At 38.2% G+C, this 15,480-nt stretch overlaps 1 protein-coding gene across 7 annotated transcripts in view; it reads right to left on the reverse strand.

The window, feature by feature from the left end:
- The window catches only part of LOC110046333 (uncharacterized), a 29,262-nt gene that overhangs the window by 12,792 nt on the left and 990 nt on the right, over positions 1-15,480 (reverse strand). The window contains exons 2-11 of one of the 7 annotated variants that reach the window (XM_089291149.1): positions 14,398-14,487; positions 13,612-13,687; positions 7,514-7,656; positions 6,450-6,557; positions 5,515-5,750; positions 5,007-5,032; positions 3,763-4,503; positions 2,773-2,927; positions 1,990-2,053; positions 264-386 (exon numbers count right to left, since the gene is read on the reverse strand). In XM_089291149.1, coding sequence (XP_089147275.1) covers positions 264-386; positions 1,990-2,053; positions 2,773-2,927; positions 3,763-4,503; positions 5,007-5,032; positions 5,515-5,750; positions 6,450-6,557; positions 7,514-7,656; positions 13,612-13,687; positions 14,398-14,487 — 1,762 coding nt within the window. Of the gene's footprint in view, positions 1-263; positions 387-1,989; positions 2,054-2,772; positions 2,928-3,762; positions 4,504-5,006; positions 5,033-5,514; positions 5,751-6,440; positions 6,558-7,513; positions 7,659-9,962; positions 11,341-12,083; positions 12,449-13,611; positions 13,688-14,397; positions 14,488-15,480 lie in introns of those variants that run through there. The other 6 variants (XM_089291147.1, XM_089291146.1, XM_020752027.2 and 3 more) reach the window with 6 other exon arrangements.

Consider the following 15,480-nt stretch of genomic DNA (forward strand, 5'->3'; position numbering starts at 1 on the left):
GAAATATGGCTGGGGAAGAAATTAACTCCAGGTCGATCTATTAGCGCTTGATTAGTTTAAACAAGACCGAAAATTATCCAAAGTTGAAACTGGCAGTATGTATAGCTTTTGTATTGTCCTTCGCTCGTGAAGGTTTTACGCAACAACGCAACGAAGCGATTAATTAATTCCTGGAAAAAAGGTTTTCACGTGTGAATTTCTTGAACAAGCAACACATTCAGCTATGTGTCGACTTTATACACTTGCACAGATCTTCGACCTACCTGAATTTTCTTGTTCTACAGGTACCGGAATGTGACTTGACAAAGACATCGCGCTGCTCGCTGTAGAATCTTCAGCTGCACTGGAGGAACCAAGCACTTCGATCGGTTGAACGGCAGAGCTGCCTGTAAAAACAAAGACTCCCTTTGTGGCAAGTGATATGTGTAATAACGCTCACCATTCATTAGCAGATCATTAACTACAAGCTAATGTGATTGATAGCTCAGACTCAGACTCAGACTCAGACCTTAGTGTGAGAACAATCGCCACGGCGGATAATAGGTTTTGTTTTACTGATTTTCTCTGAGGACTGGTGGAAAAACAACTGCAAAGTGGGTGGGTGGGGTAGGTGGGTAGCAAATGAGCGCCTAGCGTCGTTGATAGAATTTATAAGAAAGTCCGAATTCCAGCCAATAATAGGTAACAATTATTGGCTGAGGGTTTCCGTAATATTCAGAATAATCAAGGTCTTGGTAAGTGTTATCAGCCTCAGCCTTGGGCTGATAACAGTTACCAAGAATCTCGATATCAAGAAAAGCTGAATTCAATAATTGTTTTATTTATACATTGCTGCAAAGACCTTTACACAACACAACTTTAATTGACATCAAGAAGTCAATTCAGCTTAAGACTCCTGGCAGCCTGTCTTTTCTCTTGGGGTCAGGCGAGTGTTAATTTAATAGCCTACGTGTAGCCGTACCCACCCCGCACCCACCCTCCCTCCCGTTTTTTCCTCGGGGGGTGGGTACGGCTACACGCAGGCTAGAGTTTATCTGTGAACAAGAACTGTCTAGTCTCGCGTCATAATCCCAGCTTCATTTCAAGAGAAAAACAGTCTGCCAGCAGTTCAATTTAGCCTAGACACCACATTCTTTGTTAAAACGTGTGCCATCCACTGATTTTTTACGATCATTTTTGCCTACAGATATTCTGTAAATGTTTTCCGTATTTTTTCTGACTTGTCTGTATGTCGTAGTCGGTAATGCTATCGTCACGAAAAAACTTAGCCTGACCCTGCGACTATGCTCAACAGGCTTTAAATAACCCCTGTAGCTATGTGACCAGCGTCGAGACAATATCCTGCAGTTTAGGGTTATGATAACTTACTGGGAATTTAAGCAAATAAAATAATACACAAATATAATTGAAAATACAGGAGGGAATACACTATGGAGGAAATCTTCGCTAGCAATATAAATATTTAAGAAATGACCAATTTCAATTTGCAATAACAATTCACCGTTTGCTTGCCAATTGTAATTAAATGAATCACGCCTTTTTTTTTTTCGTTTGGCCTGCTGAGCTGAGGGGAACGACACAGTATGTTTCAAATTTATCGACGTCAGCTTCCTGTCAGCTTTTTCTGTCAAACGTTGCAAAAGCATCGAGAAAACAAGGAATTTAGGAAAATACTGCTATTCAACAACGTTTGCAATTATTGCGGCTACAGGTGTCTTGGAGCTCACGCTGTGAGCATTATTACTAAAGTAAAAAAAAAAATAAGGTTTGTATGGGAACATACCAACTTCATTTAGAAGCCAAATGTACGAACGAAATAACACAATGAAAGCCACTTCAAATTTGCTGCTATAGTGTGCTTTGTGGTATTTCGCCTGATAACTAAGGAAATCTTTACAAGAGACTTCACGCCAATTTTCCAAAGCGCTTTTTTCCCTTGTATTTTGGCATTTTTCTTATATAATTTCTTAGAGCATGAACAAGCCTTACCTCGATTGTCAATGGAGTTCGCCCATTGTTGTACCCAGCATGGTAGAGGCGCTGGCGAAAGCGTCTAAAACACATAAATACAGCATAAGAACTTGTTCGCTTTTCTTTGTTACATGTTTACATGTAAGACATATGAGGGTCCCAACAAAGAGCTCTAAACGAGGGGACATGGCGCCCTGTAGACCTGTGCTCTGACGTCGTTACTTTGCAGCTCGGGACTCAAAGCATTTTCCACACTGGACCCACAATGGAATAATACGGCCCTGGGGGCCTCAGAGCACTATACGCTTTTGGGACCCTGACGTTTACAGAAGACTATTTTTAAGAGAGTGTACTTTTATTTTAAGATTTGAGCCTTCATCACTAGATCTTTCACTTGGAGGCAGAAATATAGGATTGCAGAAGTAACAAAATTAATTATGACTTCTCTTTCACCATTGCTACCCATATTTTACCAAAAACGGGGGATGACGGAGGGTGTAGTTAACAACGGTTGAGCTAACTCGACTTACTCCCATAGAGCAGTATACGTTGCCTCGCTATAGTCGTTATGCTCTGCATGTTTTAATTTAACAACAGCAAGACGGCAGGACATGATAAGAGATTGGAACTTAAGGGGGGCTCATTGCATTATTACAAATGATGTGAAAACGTCACACAAGTGTACTATTTTTAGATCAATTGTCATGCTGTGTGTGGGAGCCTTCAGCCCAGGGCTCAGCCATACAAGCATGCTATGATGACGAGACTTAAGATTTTATGCAACACGATGGGGATACCAACCTCTCGCCTGTGCTCATCAGCCAGACTAACCTCTGTCAGACCAAACACGCCGCTGGAGGAAGGGGTACCCACCGCGACCACACCCGATCGCCTTGATGGGTGAGAGGACGGTTCACACTCTGACTCACTGGTGTCACTTGAATGCTTTCTAGAGGCTTGGGGAAATATGCAATAAAGTTACTGTCACGAAATATCCGTTGGTAACGCAGCTTGATCATTCAGAAACTAGGGCAACGCAGTGACTGTTGAGTATCACTTCTTCACTACGTTACACTTTTCAATCCATGCTACGACGGAAGAACAATGGACTCAGCATAAAAGTCAAGGGCCTGTTTATATGGAGAAAAGATGTGTTTTCCCCAGAGGAACTGGATGGAAGGTCACTCGCATTAAAGGTAGGGTGAACGTTTGGGGTAGTCTGCGAGCAGGCTCACCTTTGAGTCACACGCGCGAGCGGCGAAGAGCAAAGTGATCCGGCGGAAAGGAGTCTGCTGAGAGGCGCTCACTTTCTCGTCTCGCGGCTTCACCGCGCGATTTCGCGCTTGCGGCTACACCACGCGCGCTTGTGCTTCAACGTGAGCCTGCTCGCAGGCTACCTTTGGGGAGACAAGCCATCTTTTTCTGTGTTATTATCAATCAAGCTGTCGTTTCCTCGCACATCAAAGTCAATTCAGGGCGTACAGAGGATGCGCGAAACTGCCAAGGCCAAATTAAACTCGATAAGCAGGTGCTTTTTTCGTTCTTTCCTCGGTTTAAGTGTATGGTCGGGTAGTAGTCCTTCTTTCGTCGGGTCCGTCGAGCGTGACCGCCAAAAAAAGCGCGAAAAACAATGGACGCGCGAAATCTGGGGGTGAGATTTCCACTCACGCCACGCTCGACGGACTAAAGTCAAGTGAGATCGGAATGAAGCTAACCGTCATTCAACAACTTCAGTACTGACAAAGAGCAGGCGACAACGGAAGCATTCTCGACTCAAAAAAGCCCACTTACCTGACGCTGGTTTTCCACTCCGTCCTGTCGCGTCTGAAGCAGCAATTCTCTTTTTAATTTTATTGCTGGGCTTTTTCCTTATAACCCGATCTTGCTTCTCTGCGGAACTTTTCCGCGCAGCATCGTGTGGCGTTGTCTTCCCTTTGTCGCTTTTCAGACTAACAGGTCGTTCTGGCACTTCATCATAGTCTGGTATAAATGGAATCTCGTACGAAGACCCGAGTCTTGAGTGCCCCTCACTCGCGTCGTCAGGAGAATTCTCCGTGGACGAGCTAGACTCACGCTCAGCTTGTTCGTTGTGTGAAGTCGGTATTTCCCAATCTCTGCTAGTTGAGTTTTCAAACACGGGAGATAACTGCTCACTATAACCTGGACTCGGTAGTGAAGACTTCTTCTGAAACATGACAAACTCCTCTCGTTGTTTCATGGCTCTCTCTTGCTCCGGGTCGTACGTTGTGTTAGAGGTCCTTGTCGTGACGATTCTCGCCTTGGATTCCGACAGCACTGATACAGTTCCTATGCTGTGTCGTCTCTGCGCCATTTCCAGCGCGTCTTTCTTGTTAAGTTTCTTTTTCTTCAGAGACAGAGCCTGCTGTCCCGCCTGGGTGTCACCCCCCTCCAGAATGGTTGCAGTGTTGGGATAATTGTAAATTTCCTCGTCCGATGACCCCCACCCCCACCATGGCGGCTGGCCATACAGTGGGCTTCCCTTCATTATCATTTCAAGTTTTTCGCCAGGCACTGTTAAAGAAGTAGAAAAGTAAACGTGAACTCCAGTGACATAACTCTCCTCCTACATACTTCAGTCTAGGAGTTAAAAAGCCTTAAAAAAAGATGCACTTGACTAATACCATTGCCAAGCAAAGTCATTTCTGAGATTTCAATAATTTACTTCTCTGAGATTGTGAAAAATTGTCCGTGTAAGGCACACTGCGGAACAACACCGTCAAACATCCCACATGTATGTATGGAGACCCAATGATTACACATTTGGAAGACGAAACTAGTTAAACATGTATGGCATTTTAGCTCATCGAGTTGCTGGAGATCGAGCTGTCATTGTTTTTGGATTTCTCAGCTCCGGATTGTTCAAAAATTTAAACCAAGTAGCATACATTGAGCTGAATTGCACGTACCTTAGCTAATACAATATCAATAATCAACAAATCATAGATTTCTACAAAGGCTTATTTGAAATAGAATGCTTTAACACATAAAGATGAAAAAGAATTTGGTGACTGTACCTGACATGGGTCTCTGAAGTCTTGGTCTGAAGAAAAAAAAAAAAGAACAGTTAAATATGTACATTACTTTTACAACCGTCAGCTTGTATAAGTCAAATTGATGGGGCAAGAGGAAAGGTTAGAGCTGCCTGCTGCCATGAGTCCCATAGGAGCAAGGGCGATAGTCAATACAGCACCAGGCAGAGATAGTCCCAACAGTCTTGAGTGTATACACAAGCCAGTAAACAGCTGACTTGTCCCCAGTCGGCTTCATACATCTTCACACAGCACATGGCACAGTGCAGGTAGGAGTTCAGGCTCAGGTGGGTAGGAAGGAAGGAAAATCTTCCCTTTTCACATCACCTCTTGCTCCCCATGCGTCATGCTACGCGCTCTATGAAGACAACTCAGGATGAGTCAGTCAAGAGTAAACGGGTAGAAAAACCACTGTTACTGATAGGAGTTTAGACCTGTATGGAGGGAACAAACATGTATATTGCTCACTCAATATGATTCAAAGCAGACAAACCTGACTTGGAATGCGGTAGGTTGTCCGTGAGCCCAGCTTGTATGAGTTCCCATCTGATGATGAACAAAGCCACCAGGTGCACTACCGTGGGGGGAGTGGACAGGAGGTCTGTGTCCAGTACATGATGGGCAGTGGCACATTACAGGGGATGGGTGGTGATACACTGGGGTCATGTAGGGATAATGGGGGTAAGGTGGGTGAAACTGAGAGTGGGGTGAATGAGGTGAATGCACGCCCTATAAGGAGAAAAAAAAAATCAATTAGGTGATAATTCATGATATAGTTCTAGATATCTGTGACATAGGCAGTCTACAGTCTATGGACTACAGTCTATATGGACTGTTTGTGGTGTGTTGAGCAGCAGCAGCACAGGCTAGTATGAAGAGGACCATCAGCAAGGTGCAACAAAACAATTGCACATTCCACCCGGAAGCCATTCATATTTATTTTCAATCCAGCATGGTGGGGTAATAAACTTGTACTGGTTAGCCAAGGAGCGAAAACCAAGATCTGTATTTTTATCCTTAGCTATCAATTGAAAGTAGCCTCATAACTAAGTGATTAATTGAGCCAGAATGGAACTGACCTAATAGAATGCTAGCGCACTTCTGGTTAATTCTTCTTGTAATGTATTTCGTCAAGTTGCTCTAACAACAAAAATGCCTACACAATATGTGCACTACAAAAATAATTTTTTCTGCCAGTTGAAAGCCCAAGGTCCCTGTGCATTCACGTTAAATGAACATGTTTAAGATTTAGAGCTGCTAATAACAGGTTCAAATAATAAGGTTAAAAATTAACTTTCATACTCTGTAAGACAACAGAGCTGCTATCTTGCTAATATTTTTACATTCCACATGAGGCTTCTTGAGGCCAATATAATTCTAAAATTCTAATCAGTTAATTTTACTTTTAATAAATCAGACCTTACTAACATGATACATAAGAATTTCTTGGTCTGGAGTTCCAGATCGACGATCATCTTCATCTGAATTAACTTGCTGAGTGGACTGAATGGAAAGTTTTCTTTCAGGAACTGAAGGCTGTGAAAGGAAACAAAATGTGGTTAAACAAACCAGTCAATTTTCACCAGTTTACAAGTTTGAACAATTATTTAAAAGCATTCATTCTATGCCAAAATGTCAATTTTCTTCAAAGTTTATTAAAATTCAGTAAGTGTCAAAATATTTTAACATTTATTTATTTTTTTCTTTATCATTGATTAAAGGTACATGTAGTTACAAGTCTGGCTTGACCTCAGAGCATAGGTTTTTGCAGCACAGTGAGGCTACTATGAAGAAAACTACCCATTAATTATGATGCCAATTATTTACATGTAGACTGTACATGTGCAAGTACAACTTGGACTTATTGATTAAGAGACTGTTAAGTTCATGGTGGTTGCATGGAAACAAACTGCAGGTATCCTGTATCAGGTGTCCATTACCAAATTATAAGAGGGCTCATTTGTTAACGGACATTAAAGTCATTCTTTACACTGATTTTATTTTTTTTTTTAAAAAATACATCTGGGGTAGTTACTCAGAGTGGTGTTCAAATTCTCATTCTGTTGACTTTGAATTAAGTCATACTTGTGCACAAACGCTGATTTGTAGAAAACTGTTTTATACAAACACCATGGTTAAATTTCAGGACAGTAATTTTGGTCTCTACCGCATTACTTACATGTAGCTACATACAACCCCATGTAACAAGGGTTTCATTTATCATTTTGAGCAGGAGGGCAACTGGTTTTCACAAGTGGGTGAAACTTTAAGAAGTGACCTTTTTTGTATGAAAAACTGTCCTCTAGATGGTCAAACCAGGTGGGCTACATTATATCCACAGCTGGTCAATTTGCCTGGAACCCGACCCTTATTATGAAACCCCTACAACACTGTATACTACTACATGTACATGTATATGAATTTATCCAAGGTACAGGGAAAATGTACATTAATTGAAATTAACTCAAATATTTATTCGAGAAAAATTAAACCTGGCTTTTGTTAGCCTCCCAAGCTGTGTCCAGTGAATGTTCACTTCCATTATGGTAGTGCTGTCTCTCTGGGTTCTTTTCACTGTTGTAAAATGCTTGCCCATTCCTACGAGGGCAAAGCTCTACGCGAAATGTGTTTGAGTGTTTTAACAGTTAAGAAACACATGATTGTATACCTTTTGCACCCACAAATCAAGCTTGATCTATTTTAAATACGTAATCCTTAAGAGGATTGTTTAACATGTAGGAAAGAGTAAGGACTGATCACCCAAATTTGTTCATTAATTGGAATGTATACTAAAAGCATCTGCAGGACGTCGAATGTTCAGCGATTGCCTCCATCGACACTCCATTGACATGTCAATCAACAACTTGATCAATACTTGGTCGAAACTAAGTTGACATGCAATCGATATCTCGATCTACACTCCATCGTCAGTTGGTAGATAGTTAGCAGTCATTGAATGTCAACTGACTCATATATATTGATTGGCAATTGATGGCGTCTGTGAAAATCAGTCAACTGTCGCCCAATTCAACATAAACATTGATCGACTGTTACCGAGTATCAATGGAGATGTCGGTTGAATGTTGAACAGGTATCGATATGGTATAACGATATCAATTGACACTCAACCGCAGATGCCTTTAGTACATGTAATTCCATTACTTTAGTCACAGACAAGTATGGTATCCGCAACCAAATAACATTCCATTCAGTACATGTACATTTAGATATGCCATTTACAAAACCATGGAATTACAAAATTACATGTGTCGTGGTTCATAGACCTCAGGCCATTTTTTTTTCTTTTTTTTTTTAATTCAAGTACACTTTTCAAGGAAATTCAGTAGTATGTACAGTCAAACCTGTACACTGTATATAACAGTCACCCTTGGGAAATTGCCAGGTGACCGTTATATACACAATGACTGCTGTACACAGGTTTCCTTTAAACTCCCCTGGAGGTCAATAACTAGCACTTTTATGTGCAAATAATCACTCAATTTACGTTTTGTTGACAATAACGAGTAACAGCATTGCAATAAACACCATAAAAAAGGCCCATAAAATATCCATGGTGTACTTTTAGGGAGGTGCAGTAAAAGTCTACTGGAAGCAAATGAACAATGTTTTAAGTGGAAAATCACTCAATTTACATTTATTGACAGCAATTGTGAACAGAAACACAATAAATATGACAAAAATGTCCATGTCCTTGGTGGCTGCTATTTAACGAGCTGATGACTAAAATTTGTCATTATATGTTAATCGTAACCCAGTTTCGTGACCGTTATATACAGATAAAAGAAATAAAATTGTGGATTCAGGAAGTTTAAAGGGTGACCACGTTCGTTATACACAGGTGACCGCTATATGCAGGTCAACTTAACAGTAAATATAATGGACGATTTTTGGGAAGTTGTTCAGTGGCCGTTATATACAGGTTTGACTGTATTCCAGAAATTCCAATTCCAATATCCCAAATTCTCTTCCACATCTGTGGCAGACCATTCTAAAATGTTTGGGGGCAATTTGCAAATGTTTTTCTCGGATAATTTTGACAAAGATTCTCTGCAAATGTAATTAATAAACTACTTTGAAGTAAAAAGTTATTGGTGAAGTCAATACTTTTATTACGATTTGTAAGTTAGAGTTTTTCAGATTTGAAATATTCTTTTTGGAATTTGAGAAATATTTTGGCATTGTCCCTTATCAGCTGCCATACAGCATTCCAAAATTTCTTGCATATAATATACTAGACCACCTAAAAATAATATTTAGACGAGAAGTTTAGTGGTAAACAATGTCATGGTCTAGTAATGAACCCTGAAAAAGTCAAGAACTAAATGAGTTTAGGTACGTAAACATTTGATAATTATTTAATTTTGCGATTCCACAATATCTTCATCCCTATCATTTTTGTTCTGTTCTCTGTTCAGTTGAGTGAGCTGCCATCAAAACATTTGAATAGCTTCTTGCCAACACAGAAGAAAAATACAATTTTTGAAAAATGATGTAACAATGTCAACATGCACAGCTGTGCTTATCCATTGAAGCAACAGTTTTTTTCATCTATGTAACACTATGTGGCTTTTTAATGGCCCAGACACAAAAATAGACTCCTTGTAAACTAGATTTGACACTTAAATCAAATCATATGGAGTGTAAACATTTAACGTCAAGCCTCTCTATATAAACTGAACATTCAGTCTTCCATTTCTTGACTTCACATCCAAACAAGCTCATTTTGATTTTCAGCAAAATTTACCATGACAAACAACATTTATTTATTAGGCCATAAGAGCCAGACATTACCTTCGAAACAGCACTCCACAAACCAAGATCACATCGACAAAATCTCAATGCTAATGTTAGAAATTAAATCTACTACTATCTTGGGGAAACATTTTGTTCACATTCACTCACAAAATAAAGATTGCTTACTGTGATAACAGCATCGTCAGGCTTCAACAGGAAGCTCACAATCTTCTTGTCATTTTTATCCAAAATCACCACTGGAAGACCGAGCTTCACAAAGGACAGATCCCTCAATGATTTCTCACTGGCCACAACAACTTTTAGTTTTCTTGACAAATATTTATCGCCTGTAGCACAGCGTAGAACATCACACAGAGTGCTGTTTTCTTCAATTGATATCCACTTAGGGCCATAAAGAATCTTGTCTTGACATGATACTCTCACACAGAAAAGCAACATTACATGTACATTCAAGCCGCTCAACACATGTGTTCCCTCCACTTGGCAACCATGTATACCAAGGGAAAAATCTTGATTTCAAATTCAATGTCTTGATCCTTTTGTGGTGATCAGTGGAAAACTGCATTACAAATGGTGTCTGGTAGCTGACTCATTATAATTTAATACAATCCGTAAGACAGTGATCAGAAAGGGAAAAACCAAAGTCAAAACATATCAAAATAAACAAGGACGTTTCTGATTGTATTCTGATCTTTTCTGACGCTTTAGAAGAAAGAAAAATCCACCAAGAGCTTCAAGATTGGAGCCAAAGAACTGAAGTGTCAAAAACTACATTGAATTTGCATATCAGCTGATCCCTTAAAATAAATTCAAATCTACAAACTGAAGAAGGTCAGGAAATTTGAATGATGATCACTGTTTTGTTCACAAAAACCTCAAGTTAAATGAAAAGCCAAAAGTGAAAAGGAAATTCTGATCACTGTAGCAAAGCAAAAATACAGCCAAATAATTTTTTTTCCCTTATCCACCCTTCCCTAAACTGTCACAAAACCACACTTAAAGAATAGGTTCTTTGCTTCTAAGCAAACAAAGGCTCTTCTTTAATCCTTTCATATGCTAATTGGCCATTTCTGTCTCGTAACATTTCTTCATTGGCCCAGCTGATCTTAAAGACCCTTACAATGTACATAAATGCCCAAACTTAATTAAACTGGCTTAGGTAGGTAGGTAAAGGAGGTTTTAGCTTTACTGACAAAAAACAGTGGCAAGTTTAATTTATTTCTCTCTTGCTTTGAGTTAGCTTGACAGTAGAATCGATTGTCTTTGACTGATAGCACCAGTCACCCCACCCGCAACACCTGCTATGTTTCATCAACAACACCTGCCTGGAGGGTAGCCTCAGTCTGATGTCAACAAATCCCACAATGCATTGCAGGTGTCTTAACCACAAAAGCCTATAAAATGAATACAGGTTTTCTTGCCAGTTCATTGCTTCTTGGATGGAAGCTGTTAGTATTAATTCAAAAGGTGTTTGATTCAAAAGAAATACAAACATGAAAGGAAATGACCAAGCTTCTGATAAAAAATATATATATATATTTGAAAAATATGTTCAATATACATGTACACGGCAGTGTATTGTAAATTTGTAAATGGACACATAGATAAACCAGAAAATTTGCATACAGTTTAGTTACATAAAAGTTAGTCTCAAACACAGAACAGAATATACTGCACTCATCATCACCACATATTTCACACAGCATAATTTACATTTGTCTATTTACAGTCTCTAGTTTTTGGCAGTGTGATTTTTGTAAATTAAAAGGAAATAAATGGCCAAGGAAATACAATTTCCAACTTAAGTTTACAGACAACATGACATAAAATTATTTAATTACTAATTCAAACAGATAGCAGCCTTCACTGCACACAATAAGCACTGCCTTATGCAATAAAAGTGATCTATATGTAATTTGACAGCATGGAAAAAATTTACATAAAACAGTTGTGTTTTGAAGCAAAACAGATCAACATATTAGTCATCAAAAACCTCAAAAATTAAAGTGAAATAAAAATACATGTAAAACAAAATATTATACCAAACTACAAATGTTCAACAAATACAGACCCATTGCATTAAAAGAACCTATAGTTCTGATATATAAATCCTACAAATTTGACCATCTACAGGCCAACATTTATAACGACATTTTATTATGTTGGATTTAAGAACTTTTAACCTTTTATGAAGAACTGTAGTTAAACCAAACAGTTGGTTTAGTTTGAGCACACATCGATGACACTGAATCACAAAATGATTGACAAAATTTAGTGTTTTTTTACCTGGTGTTGTACGACCGGCTGACAACAGGGAGGCAATATGGCTGTACACGAACAGGGGCAGATGTACGTGTTTTGTTCACCATAATTAACAGTTGCTCTGGAAATGGTGTCTGAAAAATACACCAGATAAAGCTTCTCCTCTTCAAAAGGTTGCATCGTACCCTTGATTATCCATAACAGCTAAACTATCTCGGTAAAACGACGGTTAGCTTGTTTCATACACAGTTCAAATGCCACAAAAAGAGAAACAATTCTGCCATGCTGCAAGTAATTTGCATACACTTATGTTGGTGGTAATTTCATTAAATTATGCCTGGTACCACAATACCCAATCAAAATGAAAGTCTGTCAATTGATACATTATTTAAACAGCTTATGCCATAATCAAGGGTCTTACAAATATATATACTGTATGTATATTTTTTTTTTTTCTGGCCAGTCAAATTTGCTCCAGAAGTACAAATTTCCAGGGAGGATAGTGGTAATAATTATCATGACTAAATATACTCAATGTATGAAGATAAAAGTCACTGCTGATGTTTTTCAATTGATGGCATTTTTTTTGAAGATATCATGAGATATTTTTTTTCTGATTTTTTCGTTATGTTAATTTTATGTAAAGCCAGTTAAGACTTTCAATGAGAAAATATTATTAAATGTGCTTCTAAAATAATCTCTAAAGCTTTCCATTGGAGATAATTGTAAATAAAGGCAAGCCATGACAAATATAACTCATTCATTATTCTCTCAAAAGTTAAATAGTTTTAAGTTTTGCTTGACCCAAAAAATGTTCCAGGTCCAGTACAACTAAAAACCATTGAACATCAAAACATATTTGGTGAAAGCACCATGCAGACTTGAAAGTGAGTAAAAGTTTCTAATTATATGTATTAATTTTATAAAACTGTGAAATTACACACTTGGCTGATTAGCTATGCTAGCTAAGTACATGTACATGTAAAGAAAGCCGAATTTTTACTCATATAAAAGAAACATGAAAAAAAAAAAGACTCTATGAAAAGAAAGCACACAAAAATCTGCTAATTAATGACTTTGCAAAGTTCTACCAGTGCAGTATATAATGTTAAGAATAAAAACAAAATATGGCCAATCAGTTAACACAATGTAAGTGGGCCTATTCAATGGGAAAACAGATGAAAATCAATGATTAGTTTGATTTTTGTTTCTTTTAAAACTAATTTAGTACTTTCATTACAAATTCGGTTAGTCTGTTCAGGCACTCCAGTGTTAAGGTCAATCTAGACCTTCTGTTCAATTTTACAGAAAGCTTTCAAGATTTTGCCAGCCCTTTGAAAATTGATCAATACACAAAGCTATTAAATGCCAGAGGGTCTGTTCTCTAATGACAGTAGCACACCAACATGAGAACTTGAAAACATCCCACATTTGTAAAGCTCAAGCGTTTGTTAAATCATGCAATCATGTTCTTGAGAAAGACACATTCTCTACAAGGATTTAATTTAACGAAAGTTTGCATTTAAATTCATACATTATTGATAAAGGATATCATATCCAAATCGAATGTTGTCTCTCAACTTTAGATCAACTGGATGCTGCTTTACTCTTACTTCATTCACAAATGTCTGCAAGAAAAACAAGGAGTCAGTAAATAAGGAAATAAATACTACAACTATGCAGTTTTAAGCCTCGGTGATAACAAAAAATACCAAAGATTACAGTATGTAAGTTACATGTAAGAATATATGTAATATTTACATGTAACACAGTAAAACACCATTAATGTTACCACCTTTGGTCCACAAAATTTGAAGTTGCATTGAGGACATTTTATAGTAGTTATTATTTTATTATATATTACATGAATAGATTTAATTACATTCTGATAGGTAACTAGTCATGATGCACATGTAAATAATAATAAACAGTTTGAAATTTAATCTTTATTTCCTAAACAGAAAATCATGCTATATTTACATCGTTAAGGAGGTGGTTAAAACGTGTTAATTAATTCACAACAAATATGTATGGCACAAAAATGGTTGAACTCAATCACTTACACATGTGGTACATGTAATGTAAAACAAGAACACAGGGCTGTCATTGAGTTTTAATTCACCTGTAGCCTTGATCTTTACACCCGTAGCAGACTTGTTACTTTATGAGGGAATGGTATAAACAACAGGTCAGTGCACCCATAACATCAAGGGACCATCAAACATACTCAGCCATAACAGGTGTTACGGGTTACGGCCCTTATTAACAGCCCTGAGAACATGCGCATTCTACATGTACATCATCAGCAAATGTATGACACAACAGAGTCAGTACTTACGCCATTCAAAGTTCCAAGATCATGCAACTTGTACTCTCTATTCTCTGTGTTCACTGTGATTACCGCATGTTGTTTATCCACACTTCTTGACTGAAATAGATTTCAACATTAATGCATGAATACTTCCCAAATATTATGCATGTATGTACATTTTTTTAGTACTGATTTTCTTTCAATGTGGCATGCCAACCTTGCATGGCTGGTGCCTCTCAATTTAACCAACCAGCAATTACATGCAGCAGACTAGAGAAAATGTACTGCTGTTCTATTGTATATAACGTTCACGGGTAAGGCATGGAAGTTGGGTCCATTAAATCTCTCTGCAGACTACAGCTGCACATGGAATATTGTCAGAAAAAGGTATTTAAAATGCCAGAAACCACATTACAGATTGTACATGTAGGAAGCAAAAAAACAAAATATTTTGTGCCTTTATTTGCCAGCAAAACTAAGTTACCTTCATAGCTTCATAGCTCAATTGGTAGAGCATCGTACCGGTATTTTGCAGAGGTCACTGGTTCGAATCCCATTGAAGCCCTGATTTTTTTCAGGCTTCTTCTTTCCAATTGCTTAAATTGAAAATTTAGTTCGATGATCATTCTTCACATTCATCTACAACCACAGTTCAAATATGAATTACTTCATATATACTTCACATCGCAATCATCATCGTCATAGCTGTTGTCGTCATAGTCATATTCATAATCGTTGTCATCGTAGTCATCATTGCCGTCGTGCGTACGTGTCCACAAGCAAATTTACTGCTAGCCAAAATGACCACGAGAAAATCAAAGCATGGGTTACTATGAGTATGGTACTCCGCATGGCACCCCTTCGGGCTGCTGGAGCTCTGCCATCAAGAAAGTGTCAACTATTTACATCTCAAAAGGTAATCACTGAACAACATTTGCTGCAAAGTAGCGATAGTACCACTTGTTTTGTTGTGACTGTTGCCTAAAAAGTTTAATATGTATGTTTTCCTGTAAATTTAACTGGTAGATAACGGTTTCCAAAGCAATGAGGGGACCTAAACCTTAACCACAGTGTAGTGGGGCCAGATTAGCAATACAGTAGAACTAAGGC

This window comes from Orbicella faveolata, unplaced genomic scaffold (assembly GCF_042242905.1).
Source record: "Orbicella faveolata isolate gen_17 unplaced genomic scaffold, um_ofav_v1 contig_24, whole genome shotgun sequence".
Lineage (NCBI taxonomy): Eukaryota > Metazoa > Cnidaria > Anthozoa > Scleractinia > Merulinidae > Orbicella > Orbicella faveolata.